We start from the raw sequence: 26,651 nt of genomic DNA, 5'->3' as shown, positions 1-26,651 counted from the left end.
ATTACAGCAATGGGAGAAGCTCTCCCATCAGCATAGTAGCATCTTCACTGAAGTGATAGAGTGGTGCTGCTGCAGCATTTTAAGTTTAGACCTGTGCAAGACACCAGGAGATATGGATTCTTTAAACAGTCCTTCAACAAACTTCCTTTTGACCTTGGACAAATCACTTAAACTGTCTGTGCTTCAGAATCCCTATTTGTAAGAGAGGGATGAACATGCTTTGCTACCTCATGGTGCTGTTATCAGGCTTAATTTATTAGTGGTTTTAAAGCACTTTGAAATCCTCATATGGAAAGCACTATATAAAACAGGTGAAACTATCATAGTGGTGGTAGTAGCAGCAACCATTAGAATTAAGACTGTATGATGGTTTCCATTCTAACTCCCCTTTTTTTAATCACTCAAAACATTTTCATTTAGTCAGAACCAGAGCTACTTTACTGTAACATCTCCAAGGGAAGCAATTTAAGCAAATGTTATTGAATAGTTATTATTGGTGTTTAATGGGAACAGTTTTAGTAGATATGATGCTTGATGAATGCATTCAGCCAGAGCTAAAGGGTTAACTGGTGATTAACCAGATATAATATTCTAAAATCTGGCCTTTTAATACAAAAATTACAAAACAGTATTTGTAATACACAACATTCAGATCTTGCTTTAGATTTTCAAAGCATTGTATAAAACAAGAGATAATTAATTAGCAATTAAAATTTAATTGCATTGTGTTATAATTGTTTGTTCACCATGCTGATTGCCTTGGCAAGAGGCATCATACAAATACAATTACTGGTCTCCATTTTGCAGCTGCTCCACAGGCACAACTCCCATTTATTTCAATGAAAGTTTTGCCTGCAGTGCAGCTGCAGAATCAGGCGCTAAGAAAGAATGAACAAAGGGATAAAGCAAATAAAGGGGAAAAAAAAAGAGAGAAGATCATTTTTTAATTCTTGCAATTTATGTAATATAGTTCCTTGTTTCATTTTAACTATTTTCAGATGGCTATTCCCGTAAGAAAGACTAATTAAAGGATTGTTAGTGATTTAAGATCTTAAATAGTTTTTATGTTAGCATTTTAGTTTTCTTTTAAGGGATATACACAGTATAGGTGTAACACAGAGGTGATAAATGTATCATGGCAGATCCTCAGTTGATATAAATTGTCATAGTTCCATTGAAGTCAATAGAACTGTGACCAAATATACCAACTGAGGATCTGTCTCACTGATTGACATAGGTACGTTTTATACAAAATGAGAAAGAATAGCTCAGCAAGAGAGAAAACCCCTGTAGACAGCCAAAAATGAACCAAGCAACCCCACAACCCCACCCCTATTTGTCCCAATATTAAGCAATTAAAAGACTTTAGGAGCTTATTGAGGGATGAGGGGGGAAGGTTAAGAGCTGACTCAATCACGATTTAAAAGTATCTAAAAAGGAAGACAATATTTGACAGAAGAGGACTTTTTAACCTAGCAGGAAAAGGCATAACTAAATCCAATGGTTGGAAGTTGAAGGTACACACGTTCATAGTGAGAATAAGGCGCTTATTTTTTAACACTGAGAGTGATTAACCATTAGCACAACTTACTATCGGATCAGGTGGATTCTCATTCACTTTTAATCTTTAAATCAAAACTGGATGTTTCTCTAAAAGATATGGACTAGTTCAACCACACATTATTGATCTTGGTGAAAGAATTACAGGGTGAAACGGTGTCTTTGTTATGATGATTACAATGGTCCTTTCTGGCCTTAAAATCAATGAATTAAGACAATCAATACACCATTTTCTTTCAGATGATGTCAGAGCTGGGGATAGTGGAAATGCACTGAGAAGCCTCCAACAATTTCTGTCAGGCCAATCCCAAAGACAAGTGCTTACATGTGGCGTTCTATTAAGCTCACTACTCTCCCAACTTTTATACAACTTAATTGTGGAGCCATTGGTATACATGAGACATATTAGACTCAAAAGTAAACAATACTCAGGTCCTAAGTTACCTGTAAGCTGCACAGCCACGCAACACCCTATTTAGCTCTGCACAAGCACTCAGGGAACCCACCCAGGGACCTGTCATGGCCGGGGGAAGGGACGCTCCTCCCCTGGCCCCAACCGAATACAACCCCCAATATGCCATGGCTGGGGTGGCCCCCCCGCCCCAACTATGCTGTGGCCCAGACCTGCCACAGCTGGGGCAGCCCGGATCCGAACCCAGGCAGCCTGGCCTGGATCTGAACACATGGTTGGGGGCAGCCTGGCCCAGACCCAGCCACGGCCGGGGCGGCCCGGCCAGAACCCGGAAGGCCTGGCCCGGAACCAACTGCAGCTGGGGCAGCATGGCTTGAACCCAGCCATGGCCGGGACGGCCCAGTCTCAACCCAGCCATGGTGGCCTGGCCCAAACCCAGCGGCCCAGCCCAAACCTAGGCGGCCCGGCCCGGCTCTGTCACAGGGAGTCCCTCCCCAAAGCCAGCCCCGGCCCAGACCTGTCTCGGCCAGGGCGCCCCTCCCTGTACCCAGCCCCAACCTGGACCTGCAGGGGCCGAGGGAGGGGCGCCTCTCCTGTGGCCCCAGCCCTGGAGCTGCTGCAGCGGGGAGAGGCGCCTCTCCATCCCAGCCCAGGTGCTGCTGTGAGGAGAGAGAGCTGGGGGGAGTCCTCTCTCCCTGCCATAGCCCCTGAGCACCCTCCTGCACCCCAAACCCCTCATCCCTAACCCCACCTCAGACCCTATACCCCCAGCCAGAGGCCTCCCCCCTCCCAACCCTCTGCTTCAGTCCTGAGCCCCTCATCCTCAGACCACCCCCCTGCTGAGCCTCAGCCCCCTATGCACCAAGAACTCCCCCACCCAAACCCCTACCCCCCTGCACCCGGCCCTCCCTGCTGAGCCCCACTCCTCCTGCACACGGACCCCTGCTGAGCCCCTCCCTCCTGTATCTGGACCCCTACCCCTTCACCCAGACCCCCCTGCTGAGCCCAACCTCCCTGCACCCGGACACACACACCCCGCCCACCCCTTGCCAACCCTATCCCCTGCATCAGGACATCTACCCCTGTACCCAGACCACCTTCTGTTGAGTCTCCCGTAATCGAAATCCTATCCCCACAAGCCCCACCCCCTACATGTCTGAATCACACTGACTAGACCCCCATACTTGGTCCCCCACCCCACTGAGCCCCAACCAGCTGCACCCAGATCCCCACCCCACCAAACTCCTCTCCCTCAGACACCCCCATTGAGACCCCCCCCCACACCCAGACCCCTCCTGCTGAACCCCAACCACTTTCACCTGGATCCCTCAGCAGAATCCCATTCCCCCTCCACCCAGAACCCCACAACAAGCTCCTGTGCATCCAGATCCCACACACACCTGGATCCCCTCACTGAGCCGCCCATACCCAGATTGCCCCACAGAGAACCCTCTCAACCCAGACCTCGATCGCCACACACACTAAGACCCTCCACACTTGGATCCTGCCAGACTGAGTCTGCCTGTCCACACCTGGTGCACCTGGCACAGGATCCTGGGATATTTCTGGGGCAGGCCCAGCCCTTGCTCTGTGTCAGGGTTGAGTTCAGCCCCACTGCCAAGTCCATGTCCCAGGAGTGAGAGGGCTGCAGGGTGATCTCCCACCTCCATGTAGCCAGTGTCCAGTGCTGCCCACTGCCATGCTGGAGCCTGCACATTTATTTATTGACAAATAAAATTTGCAGAATTTTAAAATATTGTGCTCAGATTCCAAATTTTTATTTTTTTTGGCACAGAACTCCCCCAGAAGTATTATGTAGTGTCACAACTATGCAGCATCTTTATCAAATAGAAATATTTCTCAGACCATTCCCACAATTATGTAATCTATCATTTTGTCATCTATCTTATGTTTTCTTTGTAAATTATTCTGGAGGACAGGGATAAACAGTTTCATATTACTTTACTTTTCAGTATCCAAAAATATATCTAGATTTGACCATTCAAGATTTACACAAATTGTAAACCTAACAGTAAAGGTAACTTTTTGCTGGTTCAATGGAAAATGTGAAATATTGACTTTCCTCTAGAAACAGCTGTATGATTCCATTGGACCAACAGGAATTTTCCTCTAAAAAAAAAGATAAAAGAAAAAAAAATGGGGGCAATGTTAGAACCTTTCACCATTCCTGTGGTAGTTTTACACTACTTTTCCTGGTAGACCAATGATGCAGCTTGTGTAGTCCCCTGAGTTGGTGGCCTATCCATCCATGAACAATAATACAGTGTAAAGCACTACAGTTTCCATTAACCACCTATACTAGTCTTCAAGAAATAAAACTTTATGGAGTCCCCTCAATATTATTTTGTTAACTGATCAAAAATAAACTTCACATAAGTTAGATAAGTGTTTGCTCAGAACTGTGTATTTAAATTTTTCCCACATAAATCCAAATATTCCTGGATAGACAAAATACTGATGCACATCCACACTGAAGTACTTCAGAATGCTAGGGAATTCTGATTGCTGGAGTGGCTTAGGAAAATATCAATTATCAATTTTTTCCTTAAAAGAAAATTTCGGAAGGAGAAATGTTTAAATAAGTTATGACAGTCTAAGTCATTTGTTTAATCTAATTTAGTATTTTCCAGGCTTATATTCAGCATGTACACCACTGGAATATTTCAGCTTCTGCCTTCAGTATACTCACGCAATAATGTTATAGAGAAGTACTTACATTAATCGAAGATGGAATAAGGCAGATTCAAATTCTAAATGAGTGAAGTTTGCCCACTGAAAACTATAGTGTCTAGGGGCAGGGGGAGAGATAGCTCAGTGGTTTAAGTACTGGCCTGCTAAACACAGGATTGTGAGCTCAATCCTTGAGGGGGCCATTTGGGGATTGGTCATGCTTTGAGCAGGGGGTTGGACTAGCTGATCTCTTGAGCTCCCTTCCAACCCTAATAGTCTATGAAAACAGCCATTCCATATCACAATGAAAAGCAGCATATAGACTTTCTATATCCATTATATGAGAGGCAGCACTGCTTACTATTCAATTCAGCTAAACATGAGCTTCTAGTCTGATGCTGTGGCCAAAAGGAGTAATACACTCCTTGGAGGTGTTTTAGTTTTTTATTGGTTTTTTTCTCTCCCCAGCGTAAAGATACCCAGAGAGAAACTTAAAGGGTGACTTGATTACAGTCTTTATGTACCTACTTGGGGAACAAATATTTAATAAATGGGCTCTACAATCTATCAGAGGAAGGTATAACACAATCTAATGGCTGAAAGTTGAAGCTAGACATATTCAGACTGGAAATCCAAGGTAAATCTTTAACAGTGAGGGTTATTAACCACTGAAACAATTTACCAATGATCATGGTGGATGCTCCATTACTAACAACTTTTAAATCAAGACTGGATGTTTTTCTAAAGGATCTGCTCTAGGAACTGTTTGGGGGGGAGCTGTGTGGCTTGTGCTATACAGGTCAGTCTAGATAGTTACAATGGTTCCTTCTGGACTTGGACTCTATGAATCTAACTATGAATCTAGGAATATGAGTCAGGAAAAAGGGCAACCCATTTCTGACAGCGATTTATTCTGTGATATTAGCCAAGTAACAATCTTTCTGTGCCTCAGTTCCACACATATAAAAAGAAGAAAATAATATTTACCAAGGAATACCTCCTTCACTGGCTTAATCAATAATATTTATGAATAAATCTGAGATCCTATGATAAAAAACTATTATATTGTTATACATTTAGCAACAGAAAGTGCTCAACTTAACCGACCTTCATAACAATATCATAGAACTGATTGCATAATTGCAATACTCTGGGCTTGATTTGGGGTGGAGGGACTTCTTTAATATCTCCATTTAAGTGTCTGTAAAGTACTACAGATGATTTTCAGTACTAATATTTTTATATCAAAATCATACACCTGAGATATATGCTAAGAGAGAGGTGCCCAAAGGCAAGAAGGCCAACGGCATTGGCAATTTGCCAACAATACAACAGCTGCATCCAACTGATATAAAATTAATATTACAGTTGTTTTCATTCTTAATATGATAATAGGTCTCATTATGTAATTCTCCATCCTGGGATCAGCTGCTCCCCCTGAGGTAGCTACTTATTGGATAGTCTCTGCCTGTCATAGTTCCATAGCTAAGATGAAGGTGGTGGCAGGTTGCAAATATATTAGTTTTCGGGCCACATCTGACCCACAAGTTACCCTTTGGACATTGCTAGACTAATGCTCACATTCTCCAATCCAAGGAGCACCAGGAGTGGGATTGTCGTCATTCCGCCTTGGATCCATTCCTCCAGAGATACTGTGCCATCATGGTCATAATCAATTTCTTCCATCATTTCATGAAGGATCTGTAGATTTAAAAAAAAAAATCCTATAAATTGGATATTCTAAAACAATAAAAATATGCATTAACCCTGAGCCACCCACTTTGTGAAGGAAAAAGCCAAGTAAAATATATCCTGTGTGGCAACTTTGGAAGAAAGGTATTTAAAGTCTTTTTACCCCTCACCTCTCCCCCAAACATAGGTCCTTATTAGAACTGGTATAACTTTTTTTTTCAATTAAAAAAGGACATTTAAAAATATTTTTGTGGAATTTTTTTCAACATTTTCAAATTTTGAAACAAAAATTAAATATCCCATAATTTTTATTGACCCCCGTATTTTCTGTTTTCTCCTCCCTCTTTCCTCCATTTTGCTTGGGTTGGCGGAAAGCAAATAAATAAATAGGGAGATAATGGAGACAGGGAACCTGAAATATTACATTTTCCAGTTTTCAACAAAAACTTCAAGAAAATGATTTTTTTTGTGAAATATGCTTACTATTTTTATTTAGCTCTAGTAGTGACATTATATACTATAGTTTCATATTACCATCTTTGTAGCATTACAGATTCTTAGGATTCTATGGCAGGATAAAGCTTTGGGAAAAATTCACTGTGAGCCAAGGTTAGCACAAGGCCCTATGCATCACTTAAATTCTGTTTTTATGGCTTCTGAATTTAGTTTTGACTGATAAGCACCAAGAAAACATCACCAATAAAAACAAATAAAAAAATTAAATCAATGTTTAGCTAATAAATCCAGTAAAAATACCAGAAATGGTTGCTTGCATCTAAGGGTTTGTCTATATGGAGCAGTAATACAGACTATGGAGTGGGTTGTGGGGATTTCTAAAGTGCACTAACATTGATTGGTCTGGGTAGATTCCACAGTTTGGGACCCATTGTACTAGGTGTGCTGTACACAGATGATAGTTCCTGCCTCTCATGGGTTTTGGGTTAAGTATGTGCCAGGCACACTGAGAAGGTGAATTACTAAATGTAATGGGGAGAAAGCCTTAAACTTTAGTGGAGGGCATATATTTCAGACTTATGACCATAGTGCTATGTTGTCCTCATTGGAAAAAGATTAGGAAAGGGCTGAATGGCAGCCTCAGAAAGAAGTAACAACTATTATTATATTTACTACTCAATATATGTATTAATATCACAGATATTCATGGTCCATTACAGAATGTTTTCCAGAATTAATTGCATCAATGATCTGACAAAATACTTACTGGACTGAGTTCAGTGACATCCCATTCAAGATATTCTGCAACATGCATCATTTGAGTGATGATATTTTCTAGCTCCTAGGCAGGAAAAAAGAACAAAGATATTTTAATGAAATATCAGACTGGCTGATTTTCTTACAATTCAGATATATAGTTTATAATTGTTTTAATATAGACTAACAGTGTATTTGGATGTATCATCTCTATGGATGAAAATATTAAATGTATATTTTAACAAAACAACAATTTAAACCTCAAACCATTTACTACATCAAAGTATATAGTAAAAATATTCAATCAGCAGTTATATGCTATATATTTGAATATCAATATAATTACTAGTAAAAGTTAAAATCAGAAATAAATATCCTTTGGGGACTCCATTAAGCAGAATAAAAGGGTTACTTTTAATTATTTTAAGAAGGTAATATTTTAGGGTGAGGTTTTTGCGTGTATGTGTTTGACCTTGGTGAAAGGATATCTTTCAGAGAAAAAGGAGGACCTCAACTCACATTTTGTAGATGCTTTGGTCAGGTGTAACTTATGCTTATCACGTAACTGGGATGACTTGTGCTGTTGGAAGCAAGACTAGTAAGGATTTGCTCTCACTGAAACATGTTCTTTCAAATGTGCGGTGTTATCTCCCCCGTGCTGATTTCAGTTCCACAAAATGTCATTAATTTAAATCCATGGGTTTGGTTCACCAAGGTATGAACCCCACAAGGTTTGCTTGAGTGTTTCAGGATCACAGGAACTTAATGTATGCAAATGGTATTTTAACATTTTTGGGTAATGTATATTATAAGATATGGGTATGTTTTAATGCTATTGTAAGTTTGGTACACTTACCATTTAGATATTTGTACAAACCTGGGGGCAAATCCTCAACTACTGTAAACTGAAGTCAATGGAGCTATGACAGTTTACACCAGCTAAGAATCTGCCCCTTTGCTCTAGGGTCAGCACTCAAGCCAAGTATAAATTGCATCCATATGAAATCAGCAAAGAGTCCTGTGGCACCTTATAGACTAACAGACGTATTGGAGCATGAGCTTTCATGGGTGAATACCCACTTTGTCGGATGCAAGCACAACGTATTCACCCATGAAAGCTCATGCTCCAATACGTCTGTTAGCCTATAAGGTGCAATATGACTCTTTGCTGCTTTTACAGATCCAGACTAACACGGCTACCCCTCTGATACTTGACATCCATAAGAAAAGCATGCATGTTGGGGGTGGGGAGCGGCACATTCAGCCCTTCTTCACTTCTGCTCTCAAAATAGTGCAAGCGAATATATACTATTATTACAATTATTTCTATGGGGCCTTTATTTTCAGAGGCGCTAAGGACTCAACTCCAGTTGCAGTCCAAGTTGCCAATACTTCAGAAAATGGCCATAAAGTGTAAGGCTCAACAAAAATGGCATTATTTTGCAACATTATTCAAAACACCAGAGTTCCTATAACCGCCTCCCTTGCCACCGCCATCACCACAACCACTTCCTACACGTGCAGCCAACAAGTAATGCCAGCAAGGAAGGGCACACAGGGGTTCAAGAAACACACACTTGAAGATAATATGCTTCCTGACCTCAGATTCCTCCTGGAATGCATCTATGGAGTGTGAATTCCATGGGTCTTAGGGGAGCTAGGAATAAGGTACACAAGTTGTACCATGCTTACCCTCCTTTTTTCTTTCTTATGAACAAGAGGCAACATGAATTTGGCCACAAAATTTTTGGAACAAACTCTCAAACACTGGCATCAAAGTTGCACCTGCAAAATACATACACACAAAATCAGTAGTTGTGCATGCAACTGGATGCATGCTTGGATGCACAACTGCTCAGATACACACACAATGGGAGCTACTCATGGTGATTTTACAGGCACACTTTAGACATCAATGTTTGAAAGAGTTCCCATCAATATTTTTCTGCAGTTATTTATGTTTTCTGCAGAACCCAACCTTTCATTTTAAAAAAAAAGTTTCTAACCCTTTTTAGTATAGTTATTGCATTAATTTATACTACTTAGTGAAGGCTCTCTAATCCTCTCACCAGCCTCTTCATTTTCTGTAAGCTTGTTCTTGAAAAAGCTTACAAGAACAAGGCAGAAGACATACTGTGGAGAAACAAGGACACTTTATCCCTGAATAATCTTACTTTTGCTTAGTCCTTAAAATGTGGACTTTAAAATGTGATTTTTACATTCCAAAAAACTCTTCACATTGTCATAATTCATATTTTTATTAACATCCAAGAGTGCATTAAGAGTGCATCCTTTATGAAGGGTGATGTTTTAATCAGGGATAGAATTTCTTCTGATTAAATTTAAAGATCAACTGTATATTATGTTCTGACCTGTATATTAGCATTGGGCACCATGCCTTCCCTCCTTTGAGTTGTCACTGATCCTTACTTAATTCAATGAAAGGCATATTTAAATTGGTTCTCTCTTCTGAATTGTGCTAACATGGTGTTTTGCCCACTGGAAAATGTCTGTTCATACCACTGGGTCAAATTCACTCCAGCACAAAGTCTGAGTAGGTAAGGGGAGGAGAGGGGAGTGTAACACAGTTGGGGAGATGAAATCTAGCCCTATAGCCACTGTTTCAGCCTGTGAATGGAAATAAGAAAATAGAACCTCTTCACACTCATTCTACAGGGTGCTAGAAGCTTCGAGAACCTAATCTATGATCCTACCTTCTATCCCTTACACATTAGTTGGCTGATATTTGTTAAAACCCCCGTTGTCTGGCCCTAGAACACTATCAGTACCAGTTTAAGTGTATGTCCTATTACTTTATTTCCTCCTATATGCCAATCTCTCTCTTTTCCTGCCTCCCCTTTTTTCGGAGGAGGGGGAGGAGGGGGGGGGAAGAGGAAGCAAAAGACAAAGATGCCTGCCCTATCCCCATTTCCAATAATTTGCTAGTCTTTGCTCCTTCCCAATACCTGTAAACAGAGCCGGTCCTAGCCTCCCCCCCCCACCACAACAAACAATACTAAAACAGGCAAGTTTTTATAATAAAAAGTGAGCAGTGGGTCCCCTTGAGCTGTTCAGGGCTCTAAGCAATTGCTTTATCTGCTTATGCCTAGCGCCAGCTCTGCCCACAAGCCACACACTTCTTGAACATCTCTCTGATGACTTTCTCTGACGTTCTCTTAATTGTATAATGAGGCACTACTCCTAAACTTCTCCTTTAACAATGTATCCTCATTCCTGGCCTCTCTGAACATGCTAGCCTTTCCCCTTCATCTTCTGCTGTTACCTTCTCCCAGAAAGTTGAGCCTCACCTTTCTTCCATCTTAGTGAAACCCTACAAATAGCTCTTTCATGTACAGCTCCCAATAAGTACAAAGGGGTTTTGGGAGCTGTGTTAAGTTGCCTCCTGCAGTAAAATGTTACAACTAAAAATCAGAAGAATGATTTCACAGTGGGAGATTCAACATTTGACTATCTTTATAGTTGAGGGGGAAGTGGAGGGGAAGTGGATATGCTCAGCAGAAGGACAAATTGTTAGGAGTAGCCTCAAAATATCCTGGATGACAAATATTTTTATTATACACAGTTATTACTTCTGTTTATCCAGTGTGCGTTCTGCATGGATTCATACAAATACACTATTACAGTTCATGCTAGTATAATATGTCAATAGAAATAAAATTACCGAACTGTCCAAGTACCCATTTCCATCTGTGTCATACAAGCGAAACATAACTAAAAAAAAAAAGGGGACAATTAGAAAAAAAAATGTAAGATGTACATCATTTTCCTTTAACTCTAGAGCAAGACAGAGAATTAATGTCTAACTTGAAACGGGGATCCTGATTATACCTATAGAAAATTTGCTGGCCTCCTCTTGCACTCTCACTGTGCTTTTAGTCCACTATGATGATAGCGGCTCTACAAATGCTTACTCATTAGCTAATTGTACCATTGGAAATTATTGAAATTAGTTTTCAGGTCAGCTGAATGCAACAGTAAATATACTTTCCATACCTACAAAGTAAAATTTTCCCTGGTTTCACTGAGTTCACAATATTGGTATATAATTAGGGCTCCACCAAATTCATGGATGTGAAAAACATGTCACGGACTGTGAAATCTGGTCTCCCCCATGAAATCTGGTCTTTTGTGTACTTTTACCCTATCCTGCAGAGCTGGGTGTCTGGAGAGTGGCGGCTGCTAGCCAGACACCCATCCCTGAAGGCAGCGCCGCCACCAGCAACAGTGCAGAAATAAGGGTGGCAATACTGCTGCCAGCATACCATGCCACCCTTACCTCTGAGCTGCTTCTGGTGGGGCTGCAGCCTCCAGAGCTGGGCAGTTTGAGAAATGCTGAGTCTTAAGGACTTTACATTTTTATATTTTGCTGTTTTAAAAATACATATTCATGGTTGTTAAAACACCGTGACATTTAAGATTTAAATGTCTGAAAGCACGAAATTCAAGATTTTTACAATGCTATGACAGTGAAATTTACAAAAATGGATGATGAATTTGGTAGGGCCCTATATATAAAATAGAGCTGTTGGGCACAGTTCTGCTCCTTTTGAAGTCAGTTGTAATGCTCTCTTAGGCTATGTCTAAACTGCACACTTTACAGCAGCAAAGCTGTGCCGCTACAGCAGTGTCGCTGTAAGGTATACAGTGTAGCCGCTCTTCGTCGGCAGGAGAGGTCTCTCCTGCTGACAAAATAAAACCACCCCCAATGAGCAGCAATCACTATGTCTCCCACCAACAAAGCACTGTCCACACCGGTGCTTTTCGTCAGGAAAACTTCTGTTGGTTGGGGTGTGTTTTTTTTCACACCCCTGACAGTTTAAAGTTTTACCAATGAAAGTGCAGTGTAGACATAGCTTTAAAGCATCTCACTGGTCTCACTGTCTGAAATTTTGCTTACATGTCTGGGCCCAATTCAAGAGCTCATTTCTATTCAGCACTTGATTACATGCTTAATTTTAAGTATGCACATAAGCTAGTTCTACTACAGAAAACAGAACGAACTTAAGCATGCACAAAAGTGCTTTCCTGAATTGGTGCTCGAGAGCAATTCCATTCTGCCCCATAGGTCGTGCTTAATGCACACTGTTTGGCCCCTTGTGAGTGTAAATATCTTAAAGGCAGCATCTCACATATTCTTCTCTGTAACTAATGGTATAGCGAGCGTAAAGACATTGAATACCTCTTAAAAGGTACAGTGCCTATGCATAAAAGTGTCTGTCTTTATTGTCTCACCCCTTGAGCAGCCACTTGCACTACATTTGAGGAAACTGATTTACTTATGACCCCTTTCAGAATCTCCCAAAATGAAAGAGACTCATCAGATAATGTTTAAATTAAAGAAAAATAAATCTTCTTAAAAGTTCTCAGTTCAAGGTAAGAAAACTGTTTCACCATCCCCCTTCTCTTCCCAGAATGGATTTCATACTGTCTCTAACAGTACCATCAGCTGGGGAGTTTTATACAACACCGAAGTTGAACACATGGTGCTAGAGTAAAATGCACTAAATCATGAAAATATGTATCTCTGTACAAGACAAAGATAACTATTGATATACAAGCATCAATAAATAGCTATAATATATAGCAGAATCCCAATAATGTTAACAATTTTATATAATGTAGATTAAATCAGGCCCATGCATGATTTAAATTCCACTTAGGTCCTCAAATTAGTATTTAAGTATCCTCTGCACAGGGATATATCATAGAACTGGAAGGGACCCTGAAAGGTCATTGAGTCCAGCCCCCCCACCTTCACTAGTAGGACCAAGTACTGATTTTGCTCCAGATCCCTAAGTGGCCCCCTCAAGAACTGAACTCACAACCCTGGATTTAGCAGGCCAATGCTCAAACCATTGAGCTATCCCTCCCCTCTAATTGAATGAATTAAACTGATTAACACAAACATATTCAATATGAATCTGTAGAGCTTCAGTTCTTCAGTCAGTATTATATTCCTCTCTGATCCGCCACACAATTTTAGATAACGCTTTGTATTAAAATTCCATTTATAAATAGTTTATAAAGGGTTAATAAATGATTAATAGGTGTTTTAAGCATATCACAGATATGAGTAATAGCATTAAAGATGGCTTTAAGTACATCAGTAGAAGGTGTTATAAATAGTTGTAAGCAACCTATTGACCCGTTGGACTTGATAATCTATAACAAATGATTAACCAATTATTAAAAACATTTATTAAATCATGATATCATACTTTTATCTCTCTGCCTCAATGGGTCTCCATCATATTTCAAATTTTATCTGAAAGCATAACTTCTCCCCTCGTTTGTGTCTCTTGGATCTGATTTTCAAAAGCATCCAGTTTTGATCTAATTCTCCTGACACTGAACACAATGGGAAAACCGTTGACTTCTTTATGGGCACAGTTAGATCAATCCACCTCTTATTTTTTCTTTTTTTCTCCTACTATTTTATATTGAGTTCTCCCATTGTGTTATGTAACTAAAAAATTTTCACTTTAGTAAGTACTTAGTTCCTGGTTCTACAAACAAGACTACTCACATGCAAAGTTTCTTGAGTACTTAAATATTTGCAGGATCAGGATCTCATTTAGTAAATACCATTAATTTACATGGTGAAATATACTGTGATTATAAGACAAATTTTTCCTCTGTTGAAGGTGATTACCAAAAATACATAATCTCAGTGTTAGCCTTATATGCTTATCTCATGCAATTAATTTTAGTTCTCAAAGGTCACCCAAAGCATATGTAAACTACTTATTTACAGATTTTTGTTTTGTAAATTAAAAAAGTTGAATTATGTACACTTTCATTTTCAAATGCTACTAATTACCACAAATATCTCAATCAGGTTTCCTTATGCACCAGTCTTTGTAGTAGAAGAAAAATAGAACAGCAAATAAAATCCTGATAATCAAAAAACAGCATTTCAAGGAAGCAAAACCAGTTACGTCTACATTAGAATAGATTTTTGAGCTGTTTTATGTAAATATTGTACTGAGTATGAGGATAACTCTCCAAATAACTTTTAATATAAAATGCATATGGACCTGTTTTTAATACTCTGTGTTCTTGTACTTGGAGACTCTTTTATCAAAGCATTTCTTATAGCATTATAGCAAGTGATTATATTCTGCGTGATGTGTCAATTGATGATCATTATGATTACATATTTATCTCCATCCCAAATAAATTAGCACAATCAAATCTCTTCAGTATTAAGAACAATTTTATAGTGCAAGGGCTGTGATTGAAATTATTGGACTGTATTCTGTGGCAGAGCGTCCCAGGGTATGAAATTTCCACAAAAACCCCCTCACAGACAATTCTCCACATTGTCCAATCAGGGTAGGATTTACCTCAGAATAGGCCAAGGGGCCCATTCTGAAATCTGGTAGATACCAGGGGACTGGTGAGAGGATACCACCATCAGGGGTCTTGTGCTTCTGCAGCAACTCTGTACCCTGACAAATCTCTTTTCCCTGGCAGCAGGGCTCCATTGGCATCTTAATACCAGGGACTTCTCTGGCAATGCAACTTCTGGAAAGGAGACTGCATACAGAAGATAATACAGCCCCAGACTGCAACATCTTTTATGGAGAACCTCTGCAGGACCATAGGGGAAATGTGCATCCTTGCCTGGGGTCTTGGTTAGCACCCCAGTCACTACCTTCTCCCACAATGCAGATCCCTGGGATCAGCAGAGGCAGCTTTCCCCTGTTCTGTATGTGGATCTGAAGGTGATGATCTGGGCTTTAGGATTCTGGAATGGCCTATACAGTCTGCCACTTGGATGGGCTCAACGTATTGTCTGCTGAATTAAGACTTAGGAATTTAGATTTTCCTATTCATGGGATCAACACATAATCCACAGATTTTGTTTTGAGTTGCAGAGAAACATCCAATACATCATTAACCTTGGAATATTGTAGCATTTATACGATATCAGTGCTATGATATTGGCAAATTTGGGACAGTCATTACTCAGGCAAAATTCCCACTAACCCTGTGTTATCAGGATCAGGACCTTGTATGCTGTAGTTATAAGCTAGCTATAGACTAGAAAACTTGGAGGTTTATAAGAGACATGGTCATTAAAACTTGCAATGAATATAAATTTCCAGCAGATAGAGCCTAGTGTCTATATTTTTACAGTAGTGATACTGAATAATTACCTATAGTATAATATCAGGGCCTGATTCTGCATTTCTTACGGAAACAAACCTCCCATCAAAATCAATACGATTTTTGCCTCTGTAAGGACAGCAGGACCTTAGTCTACACTTAGAGCTGGGGGTGTGATTCCCAGCTTCCGTAGAAATACTTGCACCAGCTTTTGTTGTGCTAGCACTCTAAAATTAGTAGTGTAGCCATGGTAGCACGGGCAGAGGAGAATGATGGCATGGACTAGCCACAAGCAAAAACCTGCCTGAACCCCACGGGTACGTATTAAGGGCAGCTAGACGATGCCCAGGTTAGCCCAGCTACCTTAATATTTTTAGAGCGTTAACTCAGTGAGAGCTAATGCGAGTATGTCTACTCGAGCTGGAAATCACCCCCCCAGCTCCAAGTGCAGATGTAGCCAGTGTGTTAGTCTAACCCAAGAATTGACTGTAAGAATGACAGTGTGGGGTTCTATATTCTTTGTGTTTCATTGATTTCCATATCAAACTTTTCAGGTCCTGGTTGAGGAAAGCATTTCTGTTCAGGAAAGGTGCTTAGGCATGTGCTTAACTTAAAGCATATATTTAATTGCTTTTCTGAACTGAGGCCTTTGTTTGTAAGTAAAGACATATTTTCTAACTGCTAGCCCTACAGACTCACCTGGACACACAACTGGGTCCTTTCCATCTTGCTGATAACCACTAGCAACATAGGATATACGGGCCATATTAACATCTCAACTACATAGAATCTTACACTTTAAGGTCAGAAGGGACCATTACGATAATCTAGTCTGACCTCCTGCACAATGCAGGCAACAGAATCTCACCCACCCACTCCTGTATCAAACCTGTGTCTGAGCCACTGAAGTCCTCAAATCATGGTTTAAAGACTTCAAGGTGCAAAGAACCTTCCAGAAAGTGACCCATGCCCCACGCTGCAGAGGAAAGCGAAAAAAACCCAGGGCTTCTGCCAATCTGCCCTGGAGGAAAATTCCTTCCTGACCCCAAATATGGTGATCAGCTAAACCCTGAGCATGTGGGCAAGACTCACCAGCCAGACACATCTGGAAGCCCTATTGTCTACACTCACACTACACATGCATCTGACGAAGTGGGTATTCACCCACGAAAGCTTATGCTCCAATACGTCTGTTAGTCTATAAGGTGCCACAGGACTCTTTGCATCCTCATTAGCCTTACATGGATTTTCAAAGGTATGACTGATGGAGATAATGGGGCCGTGCAGGGTGAAGGTATATCTAAGGGGATAATTTGGACTGCAAAGCCTATACTACTAGTGATGATGTGCAAGATGGAAAGAACCCAGTTTGTCAGAGCCCAGGGTCAATTACTGAGGCTGGAAGTTGGAAAAATACATCTTGTAACTTACTGAGCAAACTTGATAAGGAAATCAGCTAGACACAAGAATGCAGAACTCTGCTACACCATTTTTTATAGTGTCACTTTTTTAAGATAAAACTACACTTCATTATGTCTTAAATTTAGAGCCAGAAATTTCCATTTCAGAATTTCCTCAAGACTGCGTACAGCTCAGGTTTGCAAAGCTGAAAATAAACCAATGACTGTTGTTACTAGCATTATAATCAGGTGGATGTATTAGCAAATTATTAGGGGCTTTTGTGATTTTGTTTTAATTCCCTCCAATTTAGCAGCTTTTTCCTCAGATACAAAAAATATATACATACATTCTAGTTTGTCTTCAGGTCTTCCTCTTTCAAGCAGAGACAAATAGCAAACAATGTCTTTCAACTGGATTACATCTGGTACATGTAAATTGGCAGGAGCAGCAGGTCGTGATGTAGTGGTACCTTTATTAATTCTCAAACCTGGAAATAATACATATGCTTTGTTATCTTTATTAACTACATAAATAGGGAATCAAAACCAGGATTCTTGAATATAATTATACTTATAGTCCTAAAAGACATAATGGGGTTTAATTAATATTTAGATAAATAGATCAATTGACAGTTGAAACATCTACAGTTCTATTTCACATTTACCCCAAAAAACAGAATTAAGATGTTGTTACGGGTCTCACAAAAGAGGACTAAAACAATAAAATACACAGGTAGAAAACAAAACACTTCCCTGCAACAGGAAACAAAGAAAGGAATTCTGGGACTCACTGAGTTTCTTTCCATTTAGAGTGATCTGTTGTCATTTGACTGTGTAGTAGTTTTTGTTGAATACCCTTATTTCACTTAGTGGATATGTTATTGTTTTTCCCCCTACGTGATGTCACAATCCAGCCCAAATTTGCCTGAATTCCAGCGGCCCTGTAGAAGCTCCATGGGCCTCCTAAATTATGTAGCTTCACAAGCTGCTCCCTATTCAAAGATGCTTGTTGTCATATAATGCTCTTTCATGCCACCTCAATTTGTACCCTTGCCAGTGGCAGAGTCATCCATGTGTCAGAGCAACAAATAATTAAACGATCAAAATCCCTGCCACTAGATATTATGAAAATAAATATCCCAGTTTTAATAATAATAATAGAAATACTTATAAGTCAAACTAGTGCTAATACATTTGTCAGATACAAATTTCAGCACTGTCAATCCTCATGCTTCAATCTGGAAGTTAGATGGACTATTCCCAGGGATGTGTGAGTACTTGCAGGATCAAGCCCTAAGTTAAGATGCGAACAACAGGAGGACATGACAACACAGAGAGGAATCATAAAAGTTTCTGATTAAGGGGGTTTATTATGTCTCTCACTGACCTTGGCAATGTTAAAGAGAATCTTAACAAAAGGATTTACTGTTCTTAAACACTTTGTGTAATTCATTCAGAACAGGTTCTTCACTGATAAACTGCATACATAATTCCTCCCTCACACATTTTTTTGGCTAAAACAATTACTGTAGCCAATGGAAACAGAATCTTCTATGTTCATCTCACAAATTGTATTCCATGCTTATTTCAATGGGATTATTGGAGTGAATAAGGTGAGAAGGATTTGCCTTTCAGCAAACAGAATTTGGACATGCAGAAGCAATTAATTTAAATCAAGTTTACATCCAGCACATTTTTTATGCAGATAGGAAGAAAGATTAAGACAACTAAAATATATAAAAGGGTGTTTAGAAGGCTGTGTGCGCCCAAATATAAATGCTAAGAACTCCTCAGCACTAAATATGGATTTACCTCTGAATTACTTTAAGTTATTCTACATGGGAAAACCAGTACTTCCCAATAGTGCCAGGGTCTTTCCTTATGACAAGTCTGCAAATATAACAAATGGAAATCATTGGACTAAAAAACATGTTTTAAAATTAACTCTAAAGTGACTCCTTCCTCTGAGTCTCTCGGTATCTGTCTTCTAGAATGCAAACGTCATCTAAAATCTAACATCTGTGGGATAAGGAAAGTCTTGCTAGTTGCATTTTATACCAACACCTGAAAATGTTGGCATTTAATGAACAACAAAATAATTTCATATAGCAAATGGCCAAGTTCAAAAGAAAAAAGAAAGAAACCAAAGGCAAAGATCAGAAAACTGTAATATATACATTGTAATTAAGGCCTTGTTCTTGCAATTGAATCTGTACTTGAGAGTGAAGTGAGTCTGGGCCCTGCAGAGATGCAGGTGTTTCTCCCATGCAGATCTAGTTGCAGGACAGGGACCTAAACCGATAAGATCACAAGACTTAAGTGCTAATAAATCCCTATAAACTTAAATTGCCATAAAATATTCATCAAAAAGATGTTAAATCTTATCTAGCAAGAACAATAAAATATTTTTCAGCAAGTGAAGTCTATTCTTTTCTTGGTTGAAAGTACCCTGCCATTCCTTGGAGAACTAATTGAAAAGTTTACTTAGTTACATTTAAAAGAAACTACCTAAATAACATGGCAAAAAACCCCGAAGAATTGTTCAAACAGCTATTTAACACTATCATGTGTTACATGGGGATGAATTTTGAAACATGAAAGGTAAAATATGACCTTGTATTCTGTCCAGAGAAATATACGCATATCCCTCACTCCCACTGAAATCAGAGGGAACATGGCATCTGGATTGGAAAGTAGAATTTAGCCCATTGTCAAGTCAAAGGTATAAGAAAGCAAAGGTATTTCTCAGTAAGTTGAGAAGAGCCAATGCTCATTTTCAGGGCAGCAGCTTGCCTGACATAAGGATCAGTTTCTCTTCAGGCCGTTAAGGGAGAATACAATTTATAAACAGATGTGATGGGGGCACTTGTAGAGAGCAACTCATCACACAACTATCTCTGGCAACATTTGTCCATTATCCTTCCCTACATGTCTACTCAGTTTCCAGATGAGTTTCAAATGCATTTGAAATATTTTCTCTACTTTTGCAAATCCCTGTCCTACACTAGTTACAAAATGTCTTGATAGCATAACATAAAATTCTTCAAGTCCTTTGTGTGGACTTGTGCCTTTTGCAGCTTTTTACATTAAAATTTACAACCATCAAGTTATTTCGCATTGCATGTTACCCATTATAAGTGCTGTTGCTATGTAAAATCATATATCAGTCAGATTATATAGTTTAATTGCAGTCCCAAATTACCCATAAATCTAATATGAGGTCAGTGGAATTATCTAACTGAATGTTTTTTCACTACAGCATTTGTATTAGGCATATATCATTGACTTCACTGTGAGTTTGAACAGTATTATAACAGTCCCCTTGGCATAATATTGAATCCAAAGGACTTAGCTCAATAGAGTGAGAATGAAATTGTCTCATAATGAGTGGATAATAAGGATTTTATTGAGAGAAAATGGTCTCATGGTGCTAAAGACCTGGATGGTAGAGTGAAGGGGAAAATATTTTATATAGTACTGTTACAATAAAAATCACACACATACAATAAAAACAAGCTAAGGATACACTGACAGAAATAATATTGAAATTCATTTCTTCTTACATCAGATAACATTGTTTTAAAAGAGGCGGTGTGTTTTAATGGGGGGACGGGGGAGAAGAGAGAAAGAGAGGGAGTGTTGCAAAGTAAAGGAAATTCCATATGCACCATTCCAAGGCAGAAGTTAGTCAAATCTAAAATTGACCTAAAAAGGTCTATATCCTTTCCATTTAATCGCGCATTCAGTGCTTAAACTGGGAAGGTGCATGTTTCATGGGATAACAGACTCAAGAAAAAATACATACATACATAAATAGAGCTGAGTTGCTAAGGGGCTCACCTCAAACACTGTTTTACTAAACCTGCTAATCCTAGATTATGATAAATACCCCACCACCCCCACCTTTCACAGACCACTTTAAGCACTGCATGTAGTGGTTTGAACTACATAACCATAGACAACGTCAAATGTGATTAAAAATATTTTTAATAAATTATTGTGAAATGAAGAAATGTCGCTATCTAAAGATGTGGAACTCCCCTCCCCCACAACAAAACAAACAAAAACAAGCAAATGAATACACAGATGATGCCTATTAAAAAGTCAGCCCCAACTAAGTTGCTGAGACTGAACAGGAACAAGGATGGGAGAGGTGATGGGAGGGGCTATGTGCCCCTCTCACCCAGATTTACTGCTTGGCTTGGACTGAGCATGCTCAGTAACACTGCTGAAGCTGGATGCCCTAATTCTGCCCCCCCCCCCACCACCACCACCACTGGCAGGCACGGGCCATCTCTGTAGTATTTGTGATACCACATTGTGATAACTATTTGGTAACTGTTGATTTTTAGTGGCTACTACCAAAGGTGTTTTCTCAGCTGACAGTAGCCACTGTGAAAACATCAACAACAAAAATAAGCTTAATAGAAAAAGCAATTAAACTGTTTCAGACACATTATTGGCAATGGAAACTAACAGGGCAGCAGAAGAAATCCTATTCAGCTGACTATGTATAACATCCAAAATGGCTATTGAAGAAAATCATTTCTAAAGGACAGATTTAGAAAAGCATAGTAGTAAAACAGTGAGCACTGTCATATTATGCACAATTATCATTGTAAAGTGTAAAGCAATAACCAGCATGTAAATAATTATGCCTCAAAAGCATTAGAAAACTTGGTAAATAAACACAGAATAAATGTATAAATAATAATAGCCTGAAAACGTATTTTGAAATTGAAAAAAATATATAATTTTAAATTGTTTAATAATTATACTTATTTACTTGTAATACAGCACCAATCAAGATTAGGGCCCTATTGTACTATACACTGTATAAACACAATTAGAAAAAACCCATCATCAAAGAGCTTACAATTTAAGTAGACAAGACGAAGGGAAGGAGGGGAAATAGCAGTAGAGAGAAGGGCAAGTCACTTCACAAGACTACATAGAATGCCAGTGGCAGAGTTGGGAATAGAACCTAGATGTGATGCCCTGTCGCTGGACCACAGTGCCTCTATTATAGGCCTTATTTTCAAATTATGCTACATGTTTTTAAATTCTCGCACCCTACCCTTTCAAGGTACATATTATCTCCATTTTACAACTTGAAAAACCTAGCTTGTTAAAGTCAATTGTTTAAAAACTGTCCGTTAAATTTGGGTGTTTCAATTTCTGGGTGGTAGACCAATGACCTGATTTTAGAGGGATGTTCATCAGCAGCTCACAATGACTGAAAATTATGGTCCAAGTCAGTGTAGGAGCTGAGATTAGAATAAAGGCATTCTTGGGTCTTACTCTTTTGCACAATCCATTAGACCATGCTCCCTATTGCTTGGCATGTTGAGCAGGTCTAGTTGACAAGGTGATTAAAATACTAACTGCTTTCAGCTACTTTACTACACTAGTGCTGCTACTGGTGGAGCTTTATAAAAAGATAGCAATAAAGGAAGCTATTGGGAAGGTATCTCAGTGTATTCAATGCCTATGAAAGTATGTGTATAAAATACAGTGTTTAAAATAAGCTAGTGATGGTAGTATAAAAATATTCTGTACAACCTAGGACAATAGAATAGTAACATGTATGTACCGAGTAATAGACATGAATGGCTATTAACTAAGCAATTATATCTTTAAAGCCAGAGATCATAAAGCAAAGAGACAACCACTGGAGATTAAAAAAAACAGGTGAACAATATTTTATTCAGTGTAAGTATAGTAGTGAACAAAATATATTACCCACTATAGGAACTACCAAATAGGTAGATTTAACAAAAAACAAGTCAATCTCTGTAGGCAAGATATAAAAATTCCTTTCAAAACTCAATAATTGCTGCTGCTTACCAAGATAACTGTGGGTAAGCGGAAGTTGTTTCCTTGGTAATCAGCATATTTGTTGTCTGATGCATTCCCTGATGCTAGAAACCGGCATTGTCCCAGCCACACAGGAAGAAAGACCAGAGGCAATGGATGCAGTCTAATTAGGTTGCAACTGTATTCATTTAACATACTTGGGAATATGTGGTAATAAATTGTACAATGCGGGTCATCATTTCCTTAATTGTTTCTGTCTATTTGGGAGGTTGCTGTCAGCCCTTCTGCTTCTCAACCTGAACCCAGCCAGCCCGTTTCTGGGACCCTACCACCCTGCCCTTGTATGAGGGATTAGGAGCCCCAACCCATCTTTTTTAGGCTTTCTTAGGGGGTGCCTCCCCCGAAATCCACTTCCAACTCCTGTTTATCAGGGAACTGTAACCCCTCTGTAATGACTACCTGCACTGGACACCTGCCACACCTGTTACCTACTAAGTTGCAACATCTTGACCTCACCTTCTTACCTAACTCACTAGGTCACTGACCTGTTGTGGGAAAGACGAAAAAACCCAACCACTCTGCCTCAGTCAATCTGGTAGTCAGATAAAAATTCCTTCTCAGTCCTCCCCAAAAAGGCAACTAGCACAAGCACAGGGAAGATCATAAAATCTGGTTCTACTCTGATCCCTGGGTGTGGAAAGGGAGATTCTGGTCAGTGATTGAGAGAGTTTCAGAATGCTGGGGTATAAATACCATCCCCTTTCCCAATGTGGGGATGGGTCAGTGCCTCTCCCTAGTCCAGCCACTTCCTGTTCCTCCCTTGGCTCCACTCAGGTAAGTCTATCCTCCTTTCCCACTCCCTTGTAATCCAAAAGCAGTAGGAAGCCTTGAAGGTGTCCTGTCCTCTTTTCCTGACACCCAAAGAATCACCACATTTTATAGATTTCAATGCCAGAAGGGACCATTATGATCATCTAGTTTGACCTCCTTCATAGCACCACACCTAAAATTTCACCAACTGACTCATGCATCAAGTCCATAACTTCTGGATGAGCTAGAGAGTATCCTTTATAAGGACATCCAATCCCAAATGAAAGACTCCAAAGTGATAAAAGATTCCACCACATCAATAGGTAAGGAGTTCCAATGGTTAATTACCCTCACATTATTTCAAGTCTAAATTTATCTAGCTTCAGCTTCCAACCATTGGATTTATTAGGTCTTTGTCTGCGAGATTACAAAGCCCTCTATCAAAAAGTCTTTTCCCCTAGAGATATTTACAGACCATACAGCTCTATCTTCCATTGGATAAACAAAACAGCTTGAGCTTCGTTAATCTCTGTAAGGCAGATTGTAAAGACCTCATATAATTCTTGTAGCTCCTTCCTGAACCTTTTCCAATTTGTCATCGTCCATTTTAAAATATGGACACCAGAACTGGACACAGCATTCCAGTAATGGTCTCAGTAATGCCATATACTCCTTCCAGCCAATGACTCTCAATTGCTTCCACACTGGGGAATTTGTGATGTTAGAAACCTTGGATTATAACACCACTGTAAAAATCAGGCAGGCGCAAAAGGCTAACAACACAGTAGAAAACTGCTTACACAAGCATTCTGATAAGTATCAATTGTGAGACTAAAAGGCACTTAAGATAGCATCATGCTAATGGTTAAAATTATATTAAACGGGCACCATTCTTGCATACTCTTACACACATGTAACTTTACTACCATGAGTAATCCTATTGATTTCAATAAGCATGTGAATAAGTAGTTTCAGGACTGGGGCACTTATTTCTTTTCTCCAAGTAGTTATAAGTATAACAAAATAATTACCATGTGCACTGAAATATCTCATGCTTATTTTTACACTAAACCTAATTTTTCTTGCAAAGTTTATTAAAACTCTGTTTTTAGTGGGGTTGGGGAGTGGATGTTTGGTGTTTTGTTTTATTTATTATACTTTTTTGTTTTTAGATATTTTTGAGATGCTCTATCCTCTCTGAGAACTCAATCATATTTCATAAAAATCTGCAAACTGAGAGAAAAACTTCAAACTACTCAATGAGGACAAGGGCCTTATGTTGCTTGAGGAAATGTGGCAGATAAATAGTAACTACAGCTATTTTAAATATCCAGTGCAAAAGGATGGGTAGGAGCAGCAGCACAAATAGTCAAGGAAGCTTCAAAGCATCAAGCAGGAGTTGTGGGAACCTGCTACAGGAACAGTGGTTTCCTAAATGATGTATAAGTGACAAAGAAAATAGGCAGCAGTACCACGTAAGATTAGAAATTGAATAGGTTTTAATTTGGCAAAGTTAGTCCACTTGGTGCCTCGGCATAAAGTACAACTATTTAATTTCATTTCCCCTTCACAAGCACAGCACAACACAGCATTGAAAAAGAGGTTTAATGGAATACTTCTCCCAATTCTGCAAACACCTGATCACAACATGAGTCCTGGATAAAAGCACAAGTTCTATACACTGCCTAGAACTCTATACTTGTATGGCTCTTGGAAACAAATGTTACTGCTGTACTTCAATTTCCCATGTAGATATTTTTCTTTACAATAGATCAGTCTTTGTTAAATTGGTATTATTTTGATTACTTACCTCCTGGTAGGAGTTGGGGCTTGCTTTTTACTAAGGGGCTACAATGGGAGATTTTGTTGCTGAATGATGTAAAGAGATGTTCACTGAAATCGTCGGGCAGCTCAGCTTCCAGAAAGGTCTTCATGAATAGCCTGAAACCTTCTAAATCAATTGTCTAAAGTTTAAAAAAAAATAAAAATAAAAACACCTTTAACTTCTGGCATTTCAGGATAAATCAAATATTAAATAAATTTTGGTTATTAGTTGAAATAGTAGAAAAACTTTAATAATATACATTTATAAAATATGACAATCACACTGTTTTAACTCACATAACTACAATATTTTGTTTCAAAAATTCATAGCCTTTAAAAGTCCACCTACAGTATTTGGCCCTGATTCTTATTTACTCTAAGGCTCATTTATATAAATCTGGTAAATTACATTCACTCCCACTTTATGGCCCCTTTACACTACCAGAATGCTGTAAAGAGCCAACACCTTTCTCTTGAGGACTTCCAATTGCAAAATTTTTCACATGTTGACCAAACAGCATTATATAAACAAAAGTTTCCTTGTGTTTTTTGCCATTTAATTTAATTTGTTTTTGTAATCTACAGCAAATTAAAATGGAGAGACTAATCAGCGCTTTCATTTTGGTGATACAGTAATATCAGTTATTAAATGAACAGTAAAAGCTCACAATTACATTTTATCCTACTAAGTAATATAGAGTGACTCTGAGATTAAAGATGGCATGGAACAGATCAAAAGATTTTGAGATATTACAATTACTGTGTCATAACTATACACTTATCACTGGAGTTAGTGTTATATCAGTGATAATATCAAAAAAGCAGCATATCATTATTTCTTAAATTAATATAAAGGATAGATGATGTTTTCTGCCTTTGTCTCTATATCATAAATAAGGCTGCGAGTCTGTCACGGACATCACAGATTCTGTGACTTTCCGGGACCTCCATGACTTCTACAGCAGCCGGTGTGGCCGACTCGGGGACCGAGTGAGCAGCTCGGGCAGCCCCTGGACCAGCTGCATCAACTGCATTCTTGGGCCACTACACCCTCCCTCACCAGCAGCAGGAGGAGTTTGGGTGTGGGAGGGGGCTCAGGG

At 39.2% G+C, this 26,651-nt stretch overlaps 1 protein-coding gene across 2 annotated transcripts in view; it reads right to left on the bottom strand.

The window, feature by feature from the left end:
* The window catches only part of DGKB (diacylglycerol kinase beta), a 534,249-nt gene that overhangs the window by 369,750 nt on the left and 137,848 nt on the right, over positions 1–26,651 (bottom strand). For both annotated transcript variants that reach the window (XM_045008243.1, XM_045008242.1), the window contains 5 exons: positions 25,538–25,691; positions 17,448–17,588; positions 11,250–11,299; positions 7,578–7,652; positions 6,245–6,364 (listed from right to left, as the gene is read on the bottom strand). In XM_045008243.1, the coding sequence (XP_044864178.1) occupies positions 6,245–6,364; positions 7,578–7,652; positions 11,250–11,299; positions 17,448–17,588; positions 25,538–25,691 (540 nt within the window). The remainder of the gene's footprint in view (positions 1–6,244; positions 6,365–7,577; positions 7,653–11,249; positions 11,300–17,447; positions 17,589–25,537; positions 25,692–26,651) is intronic.

This window comes from Mauremys mutica, chromosome 2 (assembly GCF_020497125.1).
Source record: "Mauremys mutica isolate MM-2020 ecotype Southern chromosome 2, ASM2049712v1, whole genome shotgun sequence".
Taxonomy (NCBI): domain Eukaryota; kingdom Metazoa; phylum Chordata; order Testudines; family Geoemydidae; genus Mauremys; species Mauremys mutica.
Note: the sequence above shows the minus strand (reverse complement) of the source record. Positions and strands in the feature narration are given on the sequence as shown.